Source organism: Rhinoderma darwinii, chromosome 6 (assembly GCF_050947455.1).
Source record: "Rhinoderma darwinii isolate aRhiDar2 chromosome 6, aRhiDar2.hap1, whole genome shotgun sequence".
NCBI classification, from domain to species: Eukaryota; Metazoa; Chordata; class Amphibia; order Anura; family Rhinodermatidae; genus Rhinoderma; species Rhinoderma darwinii.
The window spans coordinates 135436442-135463380 of NC_134692.1; the positions used below are offsets into that span (position 1 = coordinate 135436442).

The 26939-nt window shown below is 43.2% G+C and overlaps 1 protein-coding gene across 2 annotated transcripts in view; it reads left to right on the forward strand.

Annotated features, from left to right (window-relative positions):
- Positions 1–26939, forward strand: part of ARHGAP17 (Rho GTPase activating protein 17) — a 78975-nt gene that overhangs the window by 38469 nt on the left and 13567 nt on the right. For both annotated transcript variants that reach the window (XM_075830518.1, XM_075830519.1), the window contains exons 2-18: positions 2944–2983; positions 10657–10761; positions 11042–11118; positions 12165–12276; positions 13674–13750; positions 14251–14362; positions 14695–14763; positions 17114–17195; positions 18835–18962; positions 19203–19314; positions 20543–20624; positions 21630–21710; positions 22438–22551; positions 24265–24356; positions 24533–24683; positions 25433–25657; positions 25743–25894. In XM_075830518.1, the coding sequence (XP_075686633.1) occupies positions 2944–2983; positions 10657–10761; positions 11042–11118; positions 12165–12276; positions 13674–13750; positions 14251–14362; positions 14695–14763; positions 17114–17195; positions 18835–18962; positions 19203–19314; positions 20543–20624; positions 21630–21710; positions 22438–22551; positions 24265–24356; positions 24533–24683; positions 25433–25657; positions 25743–25894 (1811 nt within the window). The remainder of the gene's footprint in view (positions 1–2943; positions 2984–10656; positions 10762–11041; positions 11119–12164; positions 12277–13673; positions 13751–14250; positions 14363–14694; positions 14764–17113; positions 17196–18834; positions 18963–19202; positions 19315–20542; positions 20625–21629; positions 21711–22437; positions 22552–24264; positions 24357–24532; positions 24684–25432; positions 25658–25742; positions 25895–26939) is intronic.

Sequence of the window (26939 nt, forward strand, 5' to 3'; positions counted from 1 at the left end):
CCCATATACGTTAATTAAAACATCCAGCCGACTATCTACTGTGTATTTTTGGGGGGTCTCCTGACCCTTTCCCGACGGCAGCTGTAGGGTGAAAGAAGAATCGGGTCTGTTGGATTTCAGCATACATGTTCCTGCTCTGTCTGCTCTTTAGCCCTAGACATGGGTCAATTTCCTCTCAATCTAACCAGCAGTCTCTTCTTTAGAGGGAATATATTTTTGCTGACTTAAAAAAATAAAACCACCACCCACATCAACATCTAGACACATTCAAGCCAAGTAGGATGTAGATATTGATGTAGGTGGTGATTTAGAACCAGTTCTCTATGACCATGCTGACATTAGATCCTTTCAGTAGTGCAGCCTCAGGGTTTGGGCCTGACACTTCAAGCGTTTAGATCTCCTCATAGAAATAAGGTATTGAAAAAAGCTTCTCACATTGTAATGTCCTCTATAGGACCTTCCTTCTATGCATTTTTTCTGGTGGGTCTCCTTTAAAGGGAACCGGTCACCAGCATTTCCCCTATTAAACCAGCAATACCTGGTGGTGGTGGGTGTAAAATCATTTTTATGTAACCTATAATTATCTTCTAAGTCGGCTCTGTATCTTTAGTATTCCGTTTTTTTTTAGTGTTCCCGCACCGTATGCTAATGAGCATAAGAGTCATATCTTCATTCCTCAAGCCTTTCTGAGTTTGCCCCGCCTCCTTACGTTTGATTGACAGCTCCCCGCCTCCCCCAGTACACATGAAATCCCGGGCTTGCGCATTGATGTTCTGGTGCGTGCGCACAACGTGACATCATAGCGGCGCATGTGCAGTAACTAGATTTGAGGCCCGGACGAAGCAGGGAAGGATGTCGGACCATACATGACGGGCGCATGCGCGCTATCTCAGATGAGATTTCGGCATTCAGGGCGGGCCAGTTTTTGGCTGTGGGCGAGCATAAGAAGGGGAACGAACGAGACGGGCGGATTATTACCATAAAAGGCGCAGAACGTTTTCAGACGGTTATTTACGGTCGGAGGAGGAGTTTAGGAGCGGGGATAACGGCAATGAACTTCTGACGGCAGCGGCCAGCGAGGGTGGAGGAGAGTCAGAAGATGAAATGCCGGTGACCGGTTCCCTTCAAGTATAGTAACTCCGTACGCTTTGATACCCGTGAGGATCTATCTGTATAGGAAATATTGCAAATGCTAAAATGTAGCAAATAGAATGTTCATAAAAATAAGGAAATGCAAAGGAATCTGATTCTTTGGAGCAAGAAAGAGATACAATGTTTGTCATTCGTTCTCCTGTTTACTATTAAGGACGGGGCCTGGACTTGTCCCAGAAGTCTCACGGTAAATGCTGGGGATTCCTCCATTGTTTCTCTTTGTTTTGCAGCAGAAACGATCCAGGCTGGAGAGAACCGCTCCCATGTAACACCTGAGAGGGTCACTATACGCCCTCTGTTATACTGGAGTGAAAAGTTTTTTGACCTGGCTCATACATTATTAATACACTGCCGAAACCTTATACGTGTATGTGTGCGAAACATTGTGCAGCCTCCGATATAAGGAGCAGGACTGTGCACAGGAGGAGGCTCGGGTCTACAGCGCCCCCCTGCCTCCTCAGGTGACCACTATACCTGAAAGGCCGGTTGTCAAATTCCCGCGAGTTACACTTACAATCCTATGGCTGACTTTTAGTTGACTTTGGGCAAAGACTAAGCAAGCAGAGTAGGTATAATATCCAGGACTGCCATGCAAACTATTGTGTGCACTCTTTTAGGGAAGTAATCGCCTTATATTAGGGAACTGCTATTTATGCAATTACTACATATGTGTTTTTTAACGTGTACCTTAACTTATCACGTATCCCGTTAATGATTGGGGGGTGACAGGAAACGGGAGCTCTATGTATGTATATGTGCCGCTATTATTGGAAGGGTCCCTGATCGGCTATTAGGAGCTGGACAGGTGATCCATCTTGGTCAATCAGCAAGAGGGCTTTATACTGTTTGTAGCCATTGACCATAATGTACTGTAAGGCCTAATGCACACGGCCGTGGTGATTTTGCGGTCCGCAAAACCACGGATCCGTTGTCTATATTTGCGGTTTATTTGTCCGCATAAAACCTTCCGTTGACCATCTGTGTGTCATCAGTGTTCAAGGATCCGCAAAAAAAAAAACGGCTGGAATTGATTGAAGTCCGCAGATTGTCCCAAACCCTTGAGTAAGTCACGTGATCCGCAAATACGTACAGTAAAATGACATGTCTTGAGTTTTTGCGGCTCCCACACGGATCCGTGAACATCAGTCGTGTGCATGGGGCCATATAAATGTATTAGGCCTAAGACTCTATTCACACTTTATATTTTAATTACATTTGGCGTGGGCACTGGAAAAGCTCCTGGAGCAGATGCCGAACGAACCAATGGGGCCGGATTCACCCGGCGTATGCAAAAGGGTGTAATTTTGGAATACGCTGGGCTAGTAATAGTTAGTATACACTTTTTTATTTATTTTTTCTCTCTATAGGAAAGTGTAGTCTGTGGCGCCATTCTAATGAAAACGTGTTTTTTTTAACAATGAGAGCCAATTGGCGAAGCGTGACACTTTGTCCTTGCAGTGGCATACGTCGCAGCTGTGGGTTAATGATGACCAGCAAAGTCTGCTAAACCAGCCCTGGAGAGGACGCAATATACATGATCCATCCGGTGTAGTATATATTGCCCTTTTATAAATGGCCCGGAGCTGGATTCACGTGAAGGGTTTACATGTAGATGTTTCCTCGTGTTTATATGAATGGCGACTGCTTTTTATTCGTGTCACGTAAACATTTATATTGTATGTGGCGCCGTGCTGTACATTAGCATCAGTTTATAATCTCTGTTCTGTTGTGGAGTCGCCCGTATTATACCCAAGCTATACTGACATATATACTTTATTTTTATTTTTTCAGAGCGGAAAAGACAGAAGTTTTGAGCGATGATCTTCTAAATGTAAGTAACCCGACACAGACTGATATTCACACACTACGAACGCCTCAACCTTTGGTGAATCTTCACTTTTATGTTAGGGAATTGCCTTTACAGCAATTACCTAGGACTCCTATTTATTCTCTTATAAGTGATAGAGTAGAGCAGCTGCAGGGAAATAAAATCCCCTCTACCTGCGCTCCATGGCGCCATCACCTGGTTCGTCACCATTCACAACACCTGAGCGGGAGGGGAGTGGAGAGGCGCCTGGTGAGATCTGCAGACGGCTTTCACAACAGCTTCTCTAAATTGACCTGAAGGATATTTGGCTATTGACCACCTGAGATGAGTCACTGCAGAGAATTAAACACGATTGTCCAGGATTCGAAAAACATGGCTGTCTTTTTTTTTTTTTTTTTTTAACCAAAAACAGCGCCACACCTGTCCATAGGTAGTGTGTGGTATTGCAGCTCCGTCTCATACGCTTCAATTGGGCTGAGCTGCAATGCCAATGGACAGGTGTGGCGCGGTTTCTGGAAGAAAGCAGCCATGTTTTTCTTACCCTGGACAATCCTCAGAGATGTGCTCCATGAGAAGCTTGGAACTTCCGGGGTCGGTATCCGGCTTGTGTGTATGGCAGCTCCATAGAAATTATTAGAGCGCTTGTGCACATGCGTGACCGGCACTCCATTCATTTCTATGGAGCTGTCGGAGACAGACCCTGGAAGTCCCAAGCTTCTCATAGAGCACCTCGGGAGCTTTAGATTCCCCATTCTCCTTATCGCTCAGCGGTTAGACCCCCCATCGATCCCACATGTATCCCCTATCCTGTGGATAGGGGATGCATGTGTTTTTTTGGACAACCCCTTTTAAAATTTCATAATAGAAGTATATTAGGGAATTGCTACAAATTATCACCTAACATATGAGCGAAGGTTCTTGACACCTCAAAAGCCATGGCGAAAACTCCCTATTAGTATCTGCATTTTTTTCGCTCTGGTTTTGCCACAATCAATAGCCGCATTATTTTTGATAGCTGCGGTTCTAGGAAACATTTCTATGAAAAGTTGCATCATGATACCAAATGCAGTTTAACTGGAATGAAATCTTCAGGGGAAAACTTCTACTAATGCACAAATAAAACACCAGGGACAGGGCTACAGTTTAACCCATTACCGACCGCTCACTGTATTTTGATGTCAATTTAGAAAAGGCTTCTCAGTGCTATAGTGAGCGCTCGTGCTGTGAAGAGCTGTAACTAACCGATCCTGTGCTTAGAGCAGCCTCCGGAATACGGCTAGAAACTTCCGATCCCGGCTTTTTAATGCTTTCATCTCCGCATTCCATGACTGCAGCATGATCAAAGTGGATCTTCGATCACATCACTGGACACTCTGAGGACCTATAAAGGATCCCGGAGCTGTCTGTTCAGTATGCCTGCTGTTAGGGATCACTATGTGTTGCCCTAAGAGCGGCCTGTGTCATAGTGTAATGTATTAGCGATTAGAAGTAAAAAATTGCTAAAAAGTTATCCCTTTATTAGGATTTAAAAAAAATGTAAGACAAAAAAATATTTCACAAAAAAGTATAAAATATATTTTATTGCATATATTAAATAAAAACGATAAATGTACATATATTAGATATCTACACGACCACAATAACATAGAATTAATTATAATAATTTAATTAATAACCAGAAAAACAGGTTATTTAACAAAACGTGAATGGTAAAAAAAATAAATTCAAATCACTCCTTTATATACGCTGCAAAAATAAACTACGCAGTAATTTATTTATAACCCCCAAACTGCGTAGTAAAAATATACAAATCCTCCCACATAAAACGAGGCCTCATACCGCCACATCAATGAAATAAAGTTATGGCTGCTGAAAGACAGAGGCAAAAATGAAGAAATGTAGCGGGTCATTTAAAGGGGTTGTCCACTACCAGACAACTGATGACCTATCCACCGGATAGGTCATCAATATATGATCGGTGCGGATCCGACACCCAGACCCCGCACCGATAAGCTGCTCCGGTGGCCTGTGGGCTCCGAGTGATGTTACCCATTAAGCGATGTACGGAGCCGGAAGCAGTTGGCTCCGTACATAGCATAGCGGCCGTGTTGCTGAACTGGAGCTCTGCCCCTATTCACTTGAATACTGCAGCTCGGCGGCTATTCTGTGGCCCGAGCCAACTGCTTCCGTCATGTACGTCCGGTGTCCCCGGAGGCAGCCGGAGCGGATTAATAGTGTGGGGTCCGGGTGTCGGACTCCCACAGATCATGTACTGATGACTAAATCTGGTGGATAGGTCCTCAGTTGTCTGGTAGTGGACAACCCCTTTTAAAGCCTTTTCAGGCCTGGTCATTAAGGGCTTAAAGAAAAAAAACCACAAAAATCTTGGCATAGAAATACCTAGACCTGACCTCTGGGACCATGCAGAACCCAAAAATGGGGGTGCCCGGCTCCTGGGAAGAGGTTGCCACAGAAGCAGAGTCGGTGTCCACTATGAATAGCTGTTTCTGCATCTCCCGTTCAGTATAATGGAGAGTGACCGCCTCTCTGCTAGTCCTGTTCACAGCTGCGTATCTGCACCGCAGCAGCCAGAATGTAAGACTAAAGAAAGGCTGCTGTATGAACATGGCCTGGAGGATTGCTGGTACCTGTAGTGCAGTAACTGGATCTCCACACCATGACTAGTATAGTTTTGGCTCCGGCCATGTGTTTGTGCGTAAGCCTCTATCCCGGTGTTGTTTTTGGGCAGCTTTTCCACTGAGCTCTTTCCAGACTGGTGACAAACAGGAGCTGAGAAGAGAAGAACAATCCACTGCTTTCCTACAATTCAAGCAGCAGGCAGGGTGTGGGACTGCTCCGGCTGAATCATCCGCACAGCTTGGCTGCGGTTTCTATTGTTTCCAACCTTCTTTTCTCTTATTTTCTCGAACAATTTTTTTTAATCTAGCTTTTATTTGCTTGATAAGTCGGGTTCTAGTTTGTTAGGGGCGTTATAGACTATTTAAAGTTCGTTATGTTACCTCTTGCTATTGTGCATCCTTATGGATGTAAATAAGGTCCATATATTTGTTTCCAAAGGTGGGAACGGATTCCAACAGAGTAAAGTAGGAAAAATATTGTAAAAAATGCTTACATACTACTTTCACCTCCAATTTAAATAACCCTTCCATCATCCCTGAGGATGGAGCTTTTTCTGTCCATTGCTAAATGGTTTGTTTTGTATAAACTGTGAAGAGGAGTCTCAAAAACTCTAAGCACATTTTGGCTCTTCAAACAAGTTCCTCAACTGCCCCCTATATATAAGAATATAACTACTAGAATACTGCCCCTATATATAAGAATATAACTACTATAATACTGCCCCCTATATACAAGAATATAACTACTATAATACTGCTCCTATATATAAGAATATAACTACTATAATACTGCCCCCTATATACAAGAATATAACTACTATATTACTGCCCCCTATATACAAGAATATAACTACTATAATACTGCCCCCTATATATAAGAATATAACTACTATAATACTGCCCCCTATATACAAGAATAGAACTACTATATTACTGCCCCCTATATACAAGAATATAACTACTATAATACTGCTCTCTATATACAAGAATATAACTACTATAATACTGCCTCTATATACAAGAATATAACTACTATAATACTGCCCCCTATATACAAGAATATAACTACTATAATACTGCCTCTATATACAAGAATATAACTACTATAATACTGCCTCTATATACAAGAATATAACTACTATAATACTGCCCCCTATATACAAGAATATAACTACTATAATACTGCTCCCTATATACAAGAATATAACTACTATAATACTGCTCTCTATATACAAGAATATAACTACTATAATACTGCCTCCTATATACAGGAATATAACTACTATAATACTGCCCCTATATACAAGAATATAACTACTATAATACTGCCCCTATATACAAGAATATAACTACTATAATACTGCCCCCTATATACAAGAATATAACTACTATAATACTGCCCCTATATACAAGAATATAACTACTATAATACTGCCCCCTATATACAAGAATAGAACTACTATATTACTGCCCCCTATATACAAGAATATAACTACTATAATACTGCTCTCTATATACAAGAATATAACTACTATAATACTGCCTCCTATATACAAGAATATAACTACTATAATACTGCCTCCTATATACAAGAATATAACTACTGTAATACTGCCCCTATATACAAGAATATAACTACTATAATACTGCCCCCTATGTACAAGAATATAACTACTATGATACTGCCCCTATATACAAGAATATAACTACTATAATACTGCCCCCTATATACAAGAATATAACTACTATAATACTGCTCCCTATATACAAGAATATAACTACTATAATACTGCCCCAATACACAAGAATATAACTACTATAATACTGCCCCCTATATACAAGAATATAACTACTATAATACTGTCCCCTATATACAAGAATATAACTACTATAATACTGCTCCTATATACAAGAATATAACTACTATAATACTGCCCCTATGTACAAGAACGTGGATTAGAACATGTATTTTTCCATATTACCGGTGTTCTTTATAATGTGATTTGGAGACTTGTTCACATGCTTTGAGGAGATTGCAGCAGCTCCCACATTAGGCCGCATTCCATCCATGAGAACCTGGTACAGATTGTTACCTTGCAGATAAGGGACTTGAGTGACTAGCGGCTGCTTTACAAAAAGACGGCTTAGAATTGTGCAAAAATAGTTTACATCCAGCCCACGGGCCTCCTATAATATCATGCATGTCCGATACCATGGAAATGTGCAGACTGATTATGAACTGAAAATAACTGCCAGATGTTGGATGAGATATATATATATATATATATGTGTGTACACAGTGACCCTACCAGCAGAATAGTGAGTGCAGCTCTGGAGTATAATACAGGATGTAACTCAGGATCAGTACAGGATAAGTAATGTATGTACACAGTGACTCCACCCTCAGTATAGTGAGTGCAGCTCTGGAGTATAATACAGGATGTAACTCAGGATCAGTGCAGGATAAGTAATGTAATGTATGTACACAGTGACTCCACCAGCAGAATAGTAAGTGCAGCTCTTGAGTATAATACAGGATGTAACTCAGGATAAGTAATGTCATGTATGAACACAGTGACTCCACCAGCAGAATAGTGAGTGCAGCTCTGGAGTATAATACAGGCTGTAACTCCGGATCAGTACAGGATAACTGTCCCTGGTTGCTAAACTTCACTTCTCAGCCACAACTGTCAGGGCATGCTGGAGGTTTTAGTCCCACAGGTTGGATGCTATTAAATTATTTAGTTAAATTGCAGTAACTTGAGAGCCGCCTCGTGGATGAATTCTGCATTGAGAGCTTTGCGGGTTCTGTTGCTGAGTGTTTTACTGCTAGATCTCCATGGTGACTGTCTCCTGTGTCCGCTGTGTACAAGGACCGGGGCGCTCTCTGTCAGATGTCACATGCAGATTCCTTATCACTAGGAGCCGCTGCTTCTTCCAGATTAAGACCTGTGCTGATTATAGTTCACTTCCCTCCATCATAACTTGGCTGGATTTGTGTCTCACGCTATTCCTTGCCAAGTCTGAGTCACTATCCCTGGACCAAGTACACGCTCTGGGCAGGTGGAGAATTCACTTTTTATATAGAAAAAGAGAGAAGGATTAACTCTTTCACTGACAAAAAAAAGGTTGATGGCTTTTATCCAATTCAAACTAGGTCATTCGGGCATATGAAGGGCATATAGGGAGTATCCCCCCCCCCCCTGTTTGGGCGCCAGTTCTGTCACCCAGAGCGTATGCCCCTTGATTTCAAGGGGTGTCATCCTAAAAGGGTTTTTTCCCACCCAAGCAACTGACCACTTATGGCTAGTATATGCTATTACTCCCCGATCAGTGGGAGTCCCACCTTTGGCACCTCCACCGTTTGCTAGAATGAAGGGGCCTTGGCGCTCAGCGGAGCATTACGGCTTCTTCCGAATTTTTCCCTGCACAGCGCCACTCCTGTCCATGTACTGTGCAGGTACTGCAACCCAGCCCCTTTCACTTTTAGTTCTTTGAACAGCACTTGGCGGGGAAAAATGTGATGGGGCTTTGGCCCCTTTCTCCTGTTGAATGGTGAGGGTCTTAGCAGTCATATGTAAATCGATCAGTAAGTGACCGCATATCCTAGCCATGGCAGTAGCCCCGGCACAATCGGCTTTAGACTAGTGGACCTGTGGCATGAAACGGGCTGTCCAAAGTGGTTGTAAAAGTTTATTGCATCCAAGGAGCAACCTCCCCACCGCCGTCAATTTTGTCCGTCGAGGACCTACAATCGGAGATGGGGTTGTCCAAACTGGAGCAGTGATTTGTGGGAGGCTGATGGGATGGAGTGCGCTCCTCTCTGCAGGGCTCCCCCGAGTTTTCTAAGTTCATGTGCAGCGTGAACATTGATATGAAATACTTTCCTCTTTAGCTTTGTTCTGTTTGACGTTTCCAATGGATTAAGTGGGATTTCTGCAGCAGATCTCTAGTACCATGTGATGTTCTGTCTGCGGCTTGGAAACACAGCACAAGTCTCTTTGCTTTTTCTTCCACTTTTGTTAATCGCCTTCAGTTTCAAAAGAAGGGACGTTTTTCAGTCGTCTGTTTTATTAGGGTTCATTCATACACTTTCCTACAGCAAATCCAGGGTTAATTAAATGCAAAACTGCAGATGATTGCAAGCTGTAAAGTGCAAGTGGGGTCGCCGGTGTGCGTCTTCACTTTTTTTTTTTTTTTGGGTTTACCATGTGAACTCACTTGGACCTTGTCTGGACTCCTGGTGTATCCCTAGTAGCTCCGCGCAGGAGATCCACCACCGATCCTCTATTGGCTGTCGCTCAGCCTCAGCAGACTGCCATGTTGCTACTCCCTTTAAGGCTTTCCATTACATACAATACATAGCATGAGCCTGTGGGGCGGAGCATGACACACTTATCAAGGCCTGCACCAGGTGTGGGGACATGCAGGGGTACATCAGCGGTCTAATTAGAGCCACCTGGGGGAGTAATAATGTGGAGGTTTTATGCTAAAGTTTTTTTCACTGTATAAACAAAAAGCTTACATTTCTCAACATTTTCAAGATGTGTTTGCTGTCAGTGAATGAAAACACTGTTTGCATTCAGAAGCAGCAAACCTGTCATTTACCTAGTCCTGCTCCCTGCTGAGAAGTGAATAGGATTGTATCCAGTCCAGGCAATGCTCTGTGTGCTAAATACATCAGTATCTGCTCAAATCTCTCTGGTAGTTTGCTACAATGTATCAGTCTGAAGTTTAGGCTTCGTTCACATCTGCGGTCTGGTTTTCCTTTTGTTCTGCTCCGTCCTAGGAGCAGAACAATATAAAACCTGAAACGCTGGATCTGTTGCCTTTAATAGACACCATGACGGAAAGGAGATGGAATCCGTTATTCCCTAACAAAATAGCACAGCATTCAACTTCTCAGCTGAGAGCGTGACTAGGTATGTACAAGACCTGCTGCCTCTGAATGTAAACCAGTGTTCCCATTCACTGACCGCAAGCAAATATATATATATTAGAAAGTCAATCTTGATGTCTTCTCTTGTCTTTTTATAGATTGAAAGACGACTGGACACAGTGAGGTTTGTCTGCCACAATGCCCACAAGAAACTACTCAGCTGTTTGCAGGTGCCGCCTGGCACTGACCCTGAGAAGAGATATGTAAGTAAAGTACCCACCTGGTAGTGACCGTAATAAACATAGACCGGGACATATATGAATACCAGCGCCTAGGAAAAAGTGGTTTTGCCCTTTGCAGCCAATATTTCTAACGCGTGTGTGTGTGTGTGTGTGTGTATTATATATATATATATATATATATATATATATACACACACATAGACGCCCAGGTTTTCTAGACATCTTGTATTCTAGATTCTTATGTCAAGAAATTCTGACACATTTTAGAAATCTCCAGATTAATTCTTTATTCTTCTTGCAGAAAAAGTTGCCTCTTATGGGAGTGTCCCAGTGCTTGATAGATGGATGCGCTCAGCTCAGCGATGAAACCCTTTTAGGGTAAGTTCCTCTGATTGTAAACATCTACAAAATGTTAGCAGAATCCCGTACCAATTACCAATATTGTTTATGGGGGCAGCCCCACCCGCCTCTGCTGTCCGGGAGAACAAGGATCGGCTATGTTGGATTTTAACTTGCCCAATCCTTTGTTCCCCATGAGATAAGTGGCGCTTTGTGGCTTATCCTTCTCCCAGGGCCGGCTTCGGCACCCGGCAAGGTAGGTCAGGTGCCGGGGCCCACTAAAGGACTAGGGACCCACTACTATCTACATTTAAGTCCTGTGTGGTTTCTCTGAAACAGAAACTACACCGGACGGACGCTGCTGTGTTACTACTCCTACACCACTCTCCCAGCACTGCTTTGACATCGGTGGAGGGCCTCCCTTCCCCCCACTTTTCTGATGCTCGGGGGATGCATCTTTATATTTCTGTTAAAGTGGTTTTCCTATCAGGGACTTTTATGACTTATCCACAGGATATGTCATAAATGTCACATGCGGATCCCACCGCTGGAGCCCGCACCTCTCTATAGAACAGGGCAGACCTAAACCCTGTTCTACCTATTTTTACCTCGTCTCTACGATTAAATAAATTTTGCAAAACCGTAAATAACATACTCATATTTGCTATAATAAGTTAATCTAAATTTAACGCTTACTTATATGTATTGCAAAATGGTGCTTAAAAAAAAAAATGACCCCCCCCCCCCCCCATACAACTATGTAAACATAAGAAGTTATGTTGGAAAGTAGGAAGGCAAAAGCATAAAAATAAGTCCTCTTGCCAGCTGTACAAAATTTTTTGAAAATAACTGGCAAAAAACGAGGTTAAAGGGGGCCCGCTGTGACTATTTTGCTGCGAGGGTCCACGTGGCCCTAGAGCCGGCCCTTTTCTTCCTTTGTAAATAGACCTGCATTCTCGGCCAATCCCAGCATTATGGGGCAGTGGAATTCGCTACCTATATGTTATGGTCGGCTTTCCACTGACTTGCGGGAGGTCACAGCCACATTTCTGTAGTAGACTGATCAGAATATTTCTGTTTTGCAGGAAGACATTATACTCATGTGGAGATGCAGAGCAGCGGCTGGCCCAAGAGCTCTCTCAGCATGAATTCCAAGTTGAAAAGGACATCTTAGAGCCCCTAAACCAGATGACCGAGGTAAATCCACTGTTTACTATATTCCATAGTTCACGTCTACATCGAAATTTCAGTGAAGCTCTTACATCACTTTTTTATGTTTACGTTTAGCCTGTATGTCGGGAAAGCTCCTGTCGTACACGCTAAACGTGCCCATAGCCATCGTAAGACGGAGCCTAAAGGAGTCGCAGGATTCTGTTAAATAGATCTGTCAAGGGCTTCTCAACTGCTTTTATGATGTATCTGTTATATGGATGCCGTTGTGGGCTTATGGGTGATGGAGGCGTTAAACGGATGCCATACAATGACCTCCATCACCCATAGGCTATAATGGTATCCGTTTAACAGAGACGTTATGAAAAGGGTCGTGAGAGTTCATGACGTATTAAACTGATACCGTTCTAGCCTATGGGTTACAGATGCCACTGCCTACGTTTAACGTATATGTCAAACATAAGCAGAGTTTGGCGATCTTCACATCATTTTTTTATTTCTTTTTTGCCTAATGTATCTGACTTTGTTGCATATTTTTCTCTAAAGCCTAATTCTGCTGGTTTCTTGTTGCCTTACAGCGCTTTCACACGACCGCGACCTAGCTGTGAAAAACGGTCCGTGTGACGGCCAGTTTTCCTGCCCCGACCGTGGTACAGGTGAACGGCACTCCTGGCATCACAGACATTTCTAATGCTGGGAGTTCCTTCCTCCCCACGGAGCTGCTGTTCTGTACTATATCATTTTACAGACGTTCCGTGGGGAGACAGGGACTCCCAGCATTAGAAATGTCTGTGATGCCAGGAGTCCCGTTCACCTGTACCATGGCCAACACACGGACCCTTTTTCACGGCCCAATTGCGGTCATGTGGAAGAGGTGTTGGATCAGTGTAACGTGGGGGCTCATATGATAATTACGCATTCAGAGCCAAGCTGTTAGATCACGTCTGACACTGTGGAGATCAACTGCTGTCGGTTTCCAAGGGCAACCAGCAGAATTTTAAAGTAACGTCGTATATGAATACAGACATGACAGGATCTCATACAGTTACAAAAACTATTTCTTATCCCCATAGACTTATAGATACCCACACACAAAGTATATTTTACTTTAGTGTTTCCGCAGTAAAATCCACACGTGTGGATTTTACCATTTCTACATTGGGTGAAACCCACCGTTAACATCTGGAACAGAATGAGCATCCTGGGGACCACCATGTGGGATGAGAATAATAATTAGATTTTTTTTTTTTTAAGTCTTTCGCTGCAGTTTTTCCACCCGCAAACCCGGATCGAAAATTCGCAACAAATTTGCTACGTGTGCAAGGAGCCTTCTACTACTGCTAATAGTGCTCATTTGATGAGTCATTTTTATTTTCATTGCTGCATCTTTAAGCAATCTGTGTCTTCCACACTTTTCACTCCAGGTTGACATCCCCAACATCCAGAAGCAGAGGAAGCAGCTGGCTAAGCTAGTACTAGACATGGATTCTGCCCGGGCAAGGTGAGGGGGGGGGGGGGGGGTTTTGTTGAAGAGACACTCAAACTACAAGAGTTAATGCCACCTCTGCGACCCACTTCTAGGAAAGGAATCGGCTCCCACCTCACACCCACTGTGTGGTCCATAGCCAAAGGGCATATATAAGAGACCAGTGGAAAGCCGGCCATGAATGTGTGCCATGGTCTCCAATGTAGTCTACGGAAGTTCCGTAAAAACCTCAGCGTGCTAGTCCGAGCATGCACGGCCCCCTCTTCACTTTGTCTCCCCCTGATTGCGCCCTCCGCTATTGTTTGCTGGGGTCACAGAGGTGGGACCCTCCCCTATTGTACATCTATCATATCTTGGGGTTCTCTTTAATTACAATACCCTGTTAAGCTAATGAATGACATTATATAGAGGTCCCTGTGCTGCCCCCTACTGGTTTTCTTCATCCTTATATCCCTGCCATGTTGCCATATGTCGTCCGTCCAATACAATCTAATAGGTTTACATTTTATTTGCAGGTATAACCAAGCACAGAAATCCTCAAATACAAATTTCCAAATGCAGCCGGGGAAGCTGGACTCTCTAAGAGAAGAGATGGAAGAAGCGGAGAATAAAGTGGAACAATGCAAGGTGAGCCTACGCCAAAGAAAGACACCAGTGCCTATAGTATTATATAACGGCCACGTGGGGGGTGGTTTAGGGCGGTATCGTGATGTATGGTTTGCGTAATATATGTGCGGTATGTGTGTATCTATATGGCCTTATATTATATTGGTTGTCCATATATGACCTGCTATGTTTATATAGACGCATATATGTTCATATGTAACTATATAGATATTCCATATAATATTATATAGATGCTGCATATGTGGGCTTGTTTGATTGTATAGATGCTATATGTAGGTATGTGAATATTTCTTTATGTAACCGTGACCCCCCATTTCCCGATCTTCTTGCAGGATCAGCTGGCAGCTGATATGTATAATTTTCTTTCTAAGGAAGGGGAATACGGTCAATTTTTTGTCACGGTAAGTCCGCTACTGATCTAATCATTGACTTATCTATATTCCCCATGAAATTACAACTCCAGAACATGTTTTCTTAGAACTCTGCATCGTGCTGTTCCTCTGTTGCACCTCCTGGAAATGTATTAATAAATTGACTGTCGGCACTGATTGGCTAGTGTCAGTCTGTGTAGGGACACCCCCCCCCCCCCTAACTGGTTACACCCAGTTGTCAATGTGTTCCTAAATTTCTAGGAGGAATGACAGAGGAGCTGCATAATGTAGAGTTTAAAGACAAATGCTCTAGAATTGTTATTTCATGGGGAATACAATTATTTACTAAAACAGACACGTCAGGAGAGGTGACGGGTCCTCTAACATCTTCTTGTATCACACTTCTAGAAGAGAGTGGGCTGTTTACTGTACCTCTCCCAGCAGCTTGTTTACAGGAACACTCTGGGCAAAACTGATACTGGGTTGTGTCTAGTGCTGGTGTGAGGGGTGGAGCATGACACAGGGATTCTGTATTGTGTCCTTTGTCATGCACCGCCCCCTGAGGCCCTGCACTAGGCATAACCGTGTATCTGCTTTCCCGGAGTGTTCCTTTAAAGAATGTCTATCTGTAAATACTAATCCGTAACTTATCCATAAAAAAAAAGAGGGAGGCTGCAAATGATGCCAACGTGTTGCATACCAACGCTTCCCTAAATACGGACGGTTTACAGATGCACATCCGTAGCCGTCCGTATTTACGGAAGCGCCAATAGGCTTCTATGGGAGAGCATGGACAAGAATAGGACGGGTTCTATACATTTTTCCAGCACGGACACTCATCAGTAAAAATACGGAAAAGTGTCCGTGGCCAATAGAAATGAATGTGTCCGTAATTACGGATGAAGAATACGGTCGTGCGCACGGGGCCTTAATGAGAAGTAGTTCCAGCAGCTGAAACACTTGGCGAGTGACTGATCTTCAGGGGAAACTGTGGGCGGTCGCACATTTCTCATGCAGGGTTTTTATTTCTGATGATAATCTAAATTCAGACATTTCTATTTGTCTTCATATGATGTATTCGGATGTAAATGTGCCATCATGTAATGTTACCCATCCCATGTCACAAGGAGAGTCATCACATCATTGGGGTCATTTATTTTTATTATTATTTCCCTCTTTCTTGACGTTGTCACTGACTTGATGTAGAGCTGAGAGTACGAGGAAAGGGCACGCAGGTAATGAAAGGCCCATAAACGACGACACACCTTTATTTACAGATGTTTTGAAATGTAAAGCCGATATGTCAGCTCTTTTCTAATTTTAGTGCGGCCTCACGACCCGCAGGATCGAAGCGAAAGCCAAATAGATCATAAAAATCCCTTAAAAGCTGGATGCGTAAATGCGCGCCCCCCCCCCCCTTTACAAAGCGGCTCCCCTGTTTGTTTTGTCTTTTGTTTTTTCATTTCCATGTAGTTGGCTTCAAAGTTATATTTTCAAGCTATGGAAATATTTAAAGCCCCACAGTGACTTTTGGTAAATGGTGGAAATACCGCGAATCACGTTAAACGTAGATTTCCCTAAACAGGTAGTTGCGTTGATGGCAAGAATTACGGCCATGTTGGATTTTTTGTAAGACATTTTGACCTGTAGGGAACCATTGTGGTTACACGCAAGTCCCCCTGGAGCGCTCCTATACACCGCGTACATCATGGTAGACCTTTAGGAACTTGTATAAGGCAATCCTTGTTTTATATTATTTTTGACAGGGATGAAACGTGAATGTAGAAGAAAAGTTGGCTGGGCCTCTTTGACTTCATATACAGACAGACTGGTCTGGCAGGTTCAATAGGTGTTTCTTGCTTTACATAAAGGACTTTAAAGGGAAACTTCGTTAAGAAGCTTTTCCCATTGTAACTACTTATTTAGTCTTTTAGAGTTCTTTAAGGGGTTGTCTGAGATTATTTTAAAAAAGATTCTGTTTTTTTGTTTCACAAACGGCGCCACTCTTGTCTATGGGTTTTATTACAATGTTCAATTGAACGGGGCTGAGCTGCAATACCAGATATAGCCTGTGTACAAGAGCGGCGCTGTTTCTAGAAGAAAAAAATATTTTTTCTTAATCTCAGACAACACCTTTAGTGAATACTTTGGGACCCCTCTATGTGCACCTCCGTTATTTATGGTCCTGGACGGCAGCTTGGACCTAGCGCTGGATGATGGATAACAGGGTGCTTCTTCTTCTAGGAGACCAGCGCTGACTGACTTGTTTTCTTAGCAGACATAGATTGCATTGTGTGTTTCGTAGGTCTCTACATCTCACTCGTGTCTCTCACTTGCCTCATTGTGTTTTTGTTTCTCTGTCTGTGGGTTATATCTTCAGTTATTAGAGGCACAAGCAGAATACCATAGAAGAGCACTAGCTGTTTTAGAAAAAGCACTGCCTGAAATCCAGGCCCAGCAAGGTAACCATTCCCAGCCGCCTGGCTTCTTGCACCCCTCTCAGCTTTGGCTTGATCTTCCCCTCCAGCACGGCGTCTCCTGCGTGTGCTTCTTACTCTCTGGGACCCAGAAGGGGCAGCGCCTTGACCGGCCGGAGCTCTGCCATTCTTGCTCTTCGGTGCCACCTGTAGTCGGGCACTGACAGAGCGGAGGTTGCTCTGTTTCCTGCTGGTCTCTCTAATTTTCACATTTCCACTCTTTTTATTCTGTCATTTCTATTACTATTTTGATGCCTCTTTATTTCTTATAGCGGACCGGTCAGCTCTCCTCACAGGTCTGCTTTAGTAAATACTTTGTTTTCCCCGTGAAATAATTATTTTGTGTTGTGCTGTTCCTCTGTTTTTCCTCCTGGCAATGTATGAGTAAATTTACAACTGGGAGTTACCATTCACCTTGTCAGTTTCAGGAGGAATAACAGAGGAACGGCACAATGTAGAGTTCAAAGAAAAGATGTTCCAGAATTGTTGTTTCATGGGGAATACAAATATTTACTAAAAAAGACATGTCAGGAGCGCTGCTATAGATGTACATGGGGTCTCTGCTGTACCTCCATATGTCTGACTGCAAAAAAAAACAGTAAATCTGGCTCTTACGCCGAGCAGCTCTGTGCACTTCCGTACAGCCTCGGTGTATACAGCTCTGCCATGTACATGAGCCCTTAAAGGGTAACTAAACTTTAAAAAAAACTTTTGACATGTCAGAAGTTTTGATCGGTGGGGTCCAAGCACTGAGACCCCCATCAATCGCTAAAACGAAGCAGCAGAAGTGCTCAGGAGAGCCGCTTCGTTTCTGATCGGCTTTCCTCGGAGCGGTGTACAAGCTCAATGGGAAGTATGAGTTTGTACACTGCTCGCTCAACTATTCAAGGAAAGCCGATTAAGAACAAATCAGCACAGCACTCACCCGAGCGCTTCTGCCGCTTCTTTTGAGCGTTGGGGGTCTTGGTGCTTGGACCCCCACCGATCACAACTTCTAACATGTCAAAAGTTTTTTAAAAGTTTAGTTACCCTTAAAAAGGGAAAGATTATTTTATAATGTGACTGGAGCTGCGGGGTGGAAATGAGTGGGTTGTATTCTGCCAGTGAATAGTTGTAGACACATGGATATATAACATAGACACAGGATCAGTGCCAGTATTTCCCAGTGTTGGTTAGGCCGGATTCACATGAGCATGTTCAGTCAATGATATATGGTCCGTATGTCAGCCGCATTTCCCGGACTGAACACAGTGCAGGGAGCCGGGCTCCTAGCGTCATAGTTATGTACGATGCTAGGAGTCCCTGCCTCGCTGCCGGACAACTGTGTCGTAGTGAAAACATGATTACAGTACGGGAGAGTTTTCCGCAGCAAGGTAGGGACTCCTAGCGTCATAGATAACTATGATGCTAGGAACCCGGCTCCCTGCACGGTGTTCAGTCCTGGAAATGCGGCTGACATGGGACCGTATATCACGCACCAAACGCTCATGTGAATCAGGCCTGACCTGGGGATTCTTTGCTTCCTTTATGATCTGCGTCTGATTTTCTATATAGTGCTATATGATTTAGTTGTCCTGTAGCATTTCATCTGGTTCTTCCTCCATCACGTCTTTCCTTTCACCAGATAAGTGGACGGAGAAGCCGGCGTTCGGGACGGCACTAGAGGAGCACTTGAAGCGCAGTTCGCGGGATATTGCTATTCCTATTGAAGCCTGTGTGATGATGCTGCTTGAAACTGGGATGAAGGAAGAGGTGGGGAGCTCCTCATATCAGCGTGTTTTTCTGCCCGCTTTCCTTTACCCAAATTCACATTCTTGCCCCGACATCTGTTCATCTGTCTGTGTCTGGAATTTCATACTCATTTGGCATAGGATTATTCACCCTCTTGTATGCCAGATCAGCAGGATTTTTGAATGATTAGGCTCTGGATTAATGGAATTTAGCTTTATTACGTGTTGTAAACTTTAACAGCCAACCCTATTATTTCCTCAGGGATTGTTCAGGATAGCCGCGGGGGCCTCCAAACTGAAGAAACTAAAAGCCGCTCTGGACTGTTCCACATCTCACCTGGAAGAGTTTTACTCAGACCCACACGCTGTGGCAGGTGAGGGACGGACGTAGATTAGTATTGCACCTCCATTATCTGCAGATCGTTCACGTAACAGCCCAGGGGCTTTGCTGAATTGTGTTTCTGGATTCATGGAGATAAAATCTCTCTCATAGGTGTGAATTCCCTCTGATTCCAGCTACAGTCCAAGAAAAATACTTGGCAGTGAAGTTTTTTTTTAAATGTTTTAGATTGGAAAATTGTCATTCTTCGCTCCACAGGGGCCAGATAATGCTGAATATGAGCCATGGGGAAGATATTGGCACAGTATATCGAACGCTTGTGTGTCTGAGATCAAAATCTCGGCATCATGGTGGCTCAGTCGTTAGCACTGTTTTCTTGCAGCGTGGGGGTCCTGGATTCGACCAAGGTCAACACCTGCGCGGAGTTTGTATGTTTTCCCCATGCTCGTGTGGGTTTCCTCCGGGTTCTCCGGTTTTCTCACACACTCCAAAAACTTACAGATTGGGAATTTAGTTGGTGAGCCCCACTGGGGACAGTGAATGATGACATATCTGTATAGGGCTGCAGGATACGTCGGCGCTATGTAAGCAACAGAAATAATCGCTCTGAGGAGATACAGACCCTTTTATTTAGGAATTGGCAGAAGTCTTGGAACGTGGACCTTGACCATTGTCAACCATGGTCGAGGTCCATCTCATGTCTTTTGAAGATGTTTGTGTGAAATTAAGAAAACATGGCTGCTTTCTTTCTAGAATAGCTCGTCACTTGTCCATCGGCTGTGTTTGATATTACAGCTCGGCCCTATTCAAGTGAAAGGCGCTGACTTGCAATACCAGACCTAGCCTATGGACAAGAGTGGCACTATTTCTGGAAGAAAGCAGCTATGTTTTTTCTAATCTGATATAACTCCTAAAATAAACACACAAAAAAAACAAACCTCCGCCTTGAGGACTTTTAAGGAAAACAAACTCCCTAAAAACTATGCACAGTACAAGTCCTAAAGGTTATGATTTTCTAATAAAAAAAATGTCTTTGGATTGACAAGTGTCTCCGATCTGCTTATTTTAGATGAGTTGACATTTGTAGCAGCAGACACTGCAATGTTACAGCACCCCCTAGTGACCAAATTATTACTAAATTGATCAAATGAAATCATCATAATCTAGCTCCTATATATTCATATCTATGGATTTACAGCATTATTTTTATTTTTTTTGAAGATCGCTGCCCACAATATTTTTTTGTGTTATTCTCTTTAAAGGGGCATTAAAGTCTTACCTTCGCGAGCTGCCAGAACCTCTGATGACCTTCGCCCTGTATGATGAGTGGATCGCTGCTGGGAAGTAAGAAGAATCTCATTTATTTATAAAGCTCTGCAGCAAATTCTAGTGAGGTCTAAATAGAGTGAGCAGTCTAAACGCAGGCAGAATAATGCAGGCAATTCTACTGATCAGTGTGTCCCCCTGCATCGTCCAAATACAGCGTGATGGGGGCTACACAGCAGCTTGTATCGCCATTACAAAGCATCGTGTTGCTCCCGTCACACCAGTAAAAAAAAAACTCATGCATTGTGTTATGCCTAGTGCATGGACCGAGGGGGCAGCACATGACACGTGTATTCCTTGTCATGTAGCGCCCCCTGTGATTACATTAGGCATTACACCTGGTTGATCTCTATCGTGACTGATATTTAAAGCCTATGTACACCTTTGAAATCGTGTGTTTTTTTTATTAAAATGCCTATCCGTGTGTTTTGGGCAACTTTCTAAATACTTTTTATTAAAAATTATTTTTGCTTTTTGTGATACAGCTGCTTTATATTCTGTATACAGAGCAGCTGTATCCAGCGCTGAAACCTGTATCCGTCAGGTCAGCGGCACTGACGGGTTTAGTGTCAGCCGGTCCTGTGTGTCACATCTAAGTTCGTAACTTCTATGTGATCGATTACAGTTGGATCCTGCGTGTTAGAGACACGTAGGATTGGCTGACACTGAACCTGTCAGTGCCGCTGACCTGACAGATTCAGGTCTCCGCGCACGATACAGCTGCTCTGTATACAGGATACAAAGCAGCTGTATATCAAAAAGTAAAAAATTTTTTTACAAAAAGTATTTAGAAAATTGCACAATATACAAGGATAGGTGTACATAGCCTTTAAGTAGCTGCATATCAAGTCTATCGGAAGTAATAAATGTGCATTTACGGCATATAACGCGTCTCATCTGTTATTCTATTGGTTAATGATAGTATGTGATATCACTATTTGTTTCTTATTATGTTGGTCCACCAATCAGGATCATTCATTTCTTGACTTTTTTCTGACGCTTTTTATATACTTTTCTTTACAGTATCCAAGACCAGAACACAAAGCTGCAGAGCTTGTGGGTTGTGTGTCAGAAACTACCCAAGCCCAACTTTGAAAACTTCAGGTAGGAGGCTTTTCTGCCCTGGTAATAATCAAGATAAGCGGATTTTACTCTCGGTGGTTGGTGGACGGTTTGAGAAGATAAAACCTGGGTATTACCCATATATGTTAGGAAAGAAGACACTTTATTGCATTAAAATGCAAATACCATAATGCTGAATATCCACACTTGAGCACCATTAATCTGAAGTCCAATATTCCGTGCTGATTAATTAAAAAATATATCTTTATAGCGGTCAGGGCTCTGTTTTTGTTTTGTTTTTTATACAGAGCTCCATATCGCATAGACATAGTCAAATGACAAAATTCTGTCTACCTGCAGTCACCACTAGGGGGAGATTTCTGCATACAACTTGCTAGTTGTACTCAATAATAAAACTGTAAGCTCCCTCTAGTGGTGATTGCAGAGAACTATGAAGATATTTTAGGAAATTAATCAGTGCTGAACTTTGAACCTAAAAGCGACGTTGTGTTAATCGGTGGACTTTAATGAATCCCGTGTGAGGATTGTAATGTACATGCATATATAACAGGCCATCAGGATGTCGAGAGTTTTGCAGCACAAGAAGATCAGGCACCAGTAAAGTCAGGCTCCTGTCTAGGCTTTTATAGTGTGGCCACCCTATGGTATCATGGTTTTAACCTTATGGCCTGAGCCAATGTGAATGCCGCTTATCCGTGGCCATCTATTATCCCGCTTGTTATATAACATTACTCCACCTGTTCTTCAGGTATCTGGTGAAGTTCTTGGCCAAGCTGAGCCAGAGCAGCGACGTGAACAAGATGACACCCAGCAATATTGCAATTGTACTAGGTCCAAATCTTCTGTGGTCAAACCATGAAGGGTGAGTAGTAAGACAGGAAAGGGCTACAAATCCGAAAACGCTTTGGACTGTTCGACTAGTGTTAAGGGGAGAAGTCACAGGCTATTCTGGCTCAACATCCCTCGCGACCAGCGACGTCCAAATTTATGTAAACGGGGCCACATAATAATGGAGTCAGTCGTCCTATATGAAGTGTTTCCATATAACAGTCTTCTCTAATCATTGACTTTCGAGCTGTCATCGTACTGCAACTTTCGTCGTGCCCTGCAGGCTGGGAGTTGTAGTGCAGGCTGGGAGTTGTAGTGCAGGCTGGGAGTTGTAGTGCAGGCTGGGAGTTGTAGTGCAGGCTGGGAGTTGTAGTGCAGGCTGGGAGTTGTAGTGCAGGCTGGGAGTTGTAGTGCAGGCTGGGAGTTGTAGTGCAGGCTGGGAGTTGTAGTGCCCCAACAGCTTGAGAGAAAGTTTGGAGACTACTGCCATATAGTGGAGTTCAGTGAGGGTGTCTGATAATTGACGGCCACATTCAGCCTGCATGCTGACTGATCTGTCCTACAATGTACCTGCAAAGTGTGGCCTCTCGTCTATCTTAAAGGGGTTCTCTGCTTCGTCTTTGTAATAGATCCTTACTAGTTAACAATTCCATTAAACAAATCACATTCATACAGCCGCTGTCCCCTCAGAAACCGAATTGTCCGTGTAGACATCTTACAAAGTGGCAGCATTCTTACTACTGGTTACGTAACCCTGAGATCGAGCCCCTTTATAGGGATCTGTGACATTAAACATGAGCTTTCTCTGCAGGCAGCTTGCTATAGAGCGGAGGAGCTGATCAGATTGATATACAGTTTTATGGGAAAAGATTCAGTATAACACGACATTTATTGAAATCCCTATTCGCTCTGAGCTTGTGTCCAGTAGGCGGTCCTACTGCATGATTGACAGCCTTCTGCATAAAGAGATGGCTGTCAATCACTCAGTAGGACCGCCCACTGGACTGAGAGGGAATCTATATCTGATCTGCTCTTTATTATATATTGTTTTGGTAATTCTCACATTTCTCCCTGGCTACTACAGTCACACCCCAACATCCATGGAGGCGATCATGTAACTATGTGTCCCCGTCAGGGATAGCTCGCTATAAACAGTGTTGTGGCAGGAGGGGAATGTGGGGTGCTGCGGTTCGGGTGTCAGTTTGCTTTTCCCAGGCCTGTGGTTTTCCATCTTGGATATACTTCATGCGCTCTCTCTAATTTTCAGCATGCCGTGTATGGGCTCACCCGCATCTGTTCACATACGTATAATTGGCACGTTCCCCTCGCCGTATAATTTATTCTACAATGGTTCTCTCCCGCTTATCATCGCTGTGTCTTCATTTTGTTAACATTCCATTGAACAAACAAATGTTATCATTGTTTTAAGAGGACGCAAGTAGCAATTATTAAATGTTGGATTAATACAAAGTGTCACCTTCATTGCTTTTTTTTTTGCATGAATTCTATATTGTATGAGAGTTCTTTGCTCAGTTTCCCTGATTCCGAGACTGTTTCTATGTGTTCCAGATTTGTTAAATAGATAAATTTCTATAGCATAAGGTCGCCACTAGGGGGAGAAAACGAAAGATTGGTTTATACAGATAGCATTGAAATCAATGAGACTAAAAGAAAAAAAACTATCTACAGTGTGCTCCCTCTAGTGGCGGTCTTGTGCTACTGATTGAAAATGTTTTTCATTTTGCAGAACACTGGCGGAAATGGCTGCAGCGACTTCTGTCCACGTTGTGACCATCATTGAGCCCATTATACAGCACGCTGACTGGTTCTTCCCTGAAGGTACCATGTTTCTACAGGTCACCTATACAGTATGAGATTAATGGGGCTGAGCTGCAATACCACACACATCCCATGGACGTGGTGGCGCTGTTAAAGTTATGCCTCCGTTTTTTTAATTACTTTATTTTCTGTGCAACATTCATTATCTTATATTGGTCCTCCATCTCCTGTTTCAGAACTGGATTTTAACGTTTCCGGTGCCTTTGCCGCGGCTGCTCCTGCAGGTCATCAAAATAATGACACTATGCACTACGAGTTTAGTGTCATGGAACGCAAGAGGCCAGTTAGCATGGCAGTCATGGACGGAGACCTCCTAAAAAAGGAAAAGTGAGTAAAAAAAAACATGTTACATTTATTATTTTGTTTAATAATTCATGTGTAAAGATTGCATTAGTAAAGTCTGTGATCTCGGACCCCTACTGATGGGGAATTAAAGGGTATGTCCAACTTCACAACCATCTTTTTCTTATTGTTCCAATGTATCTACAATGAAAAATAAAGCAACTTTGCAAATGGTCTTGATTAAAAATGTCCTATCGCTGTGTATCTACAGCTCCTATACAGGCCTATGTTTCCACGGTGACAGACAACAAACAAAACCCTGTGTAGTCTGACCCTGCAGTCATACAACCTTTCATCTGAACCCTACTTCTTGCTAACCTACCGTACGTATGTTAGGAAGAGTGATGGGACCAATGGAAGGATGTATGGCGGAAGGATCAGACTACACCGGGTTTTGTTTGTTGTCTGTTACCATGGAGACATATAGGCCTATATAGGAGCTGTAGATACGTAATGAGTGGACATTTTTTTTTTTTTTTATAAAGACTATCTGCGAAGTTGATTCATTTCACGTTTTAGGAGCATTGGGACAAAATAAAACATCGTTTGCGATGGTGGACATAGCTTTTAATTTCTCTATTGAGCTTTTTTATTCTGGAAATCTGTTGTGGTCCCGAGATTAGAATGTCCATGTAACAAGCGGCTGATTTAGAGTTAGTCCTTCATGACTGTTGAATTTAGAAGAGAATCTTCAATCTTTTTTTTTTTTTTTTTTTTTTTTTACCATCTCACAGCATGGGCGTTAAAGTGCTAGACTTTCAGTTGAATCCAAGGAGAAGTGGAACCTTAACACGAAAACATGTATCCCCTGCTTTTCAACCTCCCCTCCCACCCAGTGAAGGCGGACCACCTGCAGAGTCACTAGGAAATGTACCAGACTTTACCGCAATTTATTCTGTGCCTCTTCAGCCTGTAGTTTCTACAGATCCTGCACCATCCTATGGGCAGGAGGAGTCCAGGTAAGCACCAGCCTGTACCAGATTATCGTAGTCTATTTATATTGGCTTCAGAAGCTCTGAAATCCTATCATACGCTCGTCCGCAGCTCAAACAAGACCAAAGAAACGCCTACAGCAACCACGCCGCCATCTCTGCGGAACGGAGCTTACCCATTCTCCAGTGGGACCACAAACCAGTTAGCGGTCGTTCCTGCACAACAAGGCACCACCAACCCAAGTCCTCACTCCAATAGACGAGGTAAATGACCACGAGGACCACATACACGGGTGTAATGACCAGGGTCACAGGAATGGCATCTGCTATGGGACCCAGCAGCTAAGTGGAGACCAAACTAATCTTAACCCCTTAGTGACCACTAATACGCCTTTTAACGTGATTCACTACTGGGCTTTAGGCTAGGCTGACGCCTTTTCACGTCAGCCTAGTCTAAGTCCTGCACGGGTCTCCCGTGCAGGCAGGAGCCGGGGCTCTGCTGTCTGATGACAGCTGAGCTCCTGCTCCAACGCCCGTGATCGAAGTTTACTTCGATCGCGGCCGTTTAACCCGTTAAATGCCGCCGTCAATAGCGACCGCGGCATTTAACTTTGTTTACAGAGGGAGTGCGCTCCCTCTCTCACCCATCGGCGGCCCGCGAATGCAATCGCGGGTCTCCGATGGGTTGTCATGGCAGCCGGGGGACTGATAAAAGCCCCCAGGTCTGCCCTGGACATATGCCTGTTAGGACGCGCCGGAGGCACGTCCTAACAGATTGCCTGTCAGATTTACACTGACAGGCAATAATGCTCTGGTATACGAAGTATACCAGAGCATTATAGCAGCGATCGGAATATCGCACAGTAAAGTCCCCTAGTGGGACTAATAAAATAAGTTTTCAAAGTGAAATAAAGATTATTAATAAAAAGTACAGTAAAAAAATAAATCAATTTTTTTCCATAAAAAGTGGTTTTATTTAGTAAAAGTGTAAAAAAAAAAAAAAAAGTACACATATGTGGTATCGCCGCGACCGTAATGACTCCATTAATAAAGTTAATATGTAATTTAAACCGCAAAGTGAACACCGTAAAAAAAAAACGCCAAAAACTATGGCGAAATTGCAATTTTTTTCCATTGCCCCCAAAAAAGTAATAATAAAAATGAATCAATAAGTCCCATGTACCCCAAAACAGTACCATTCAAAACGACGTCTTGTCCCGCAGAAAACAAGCCCAAAAAATCACTACATCGATGGAAAAATAAAAAAATTACGGCTCTTGGAAAGCGACGATGCAAAAACAAATAATTT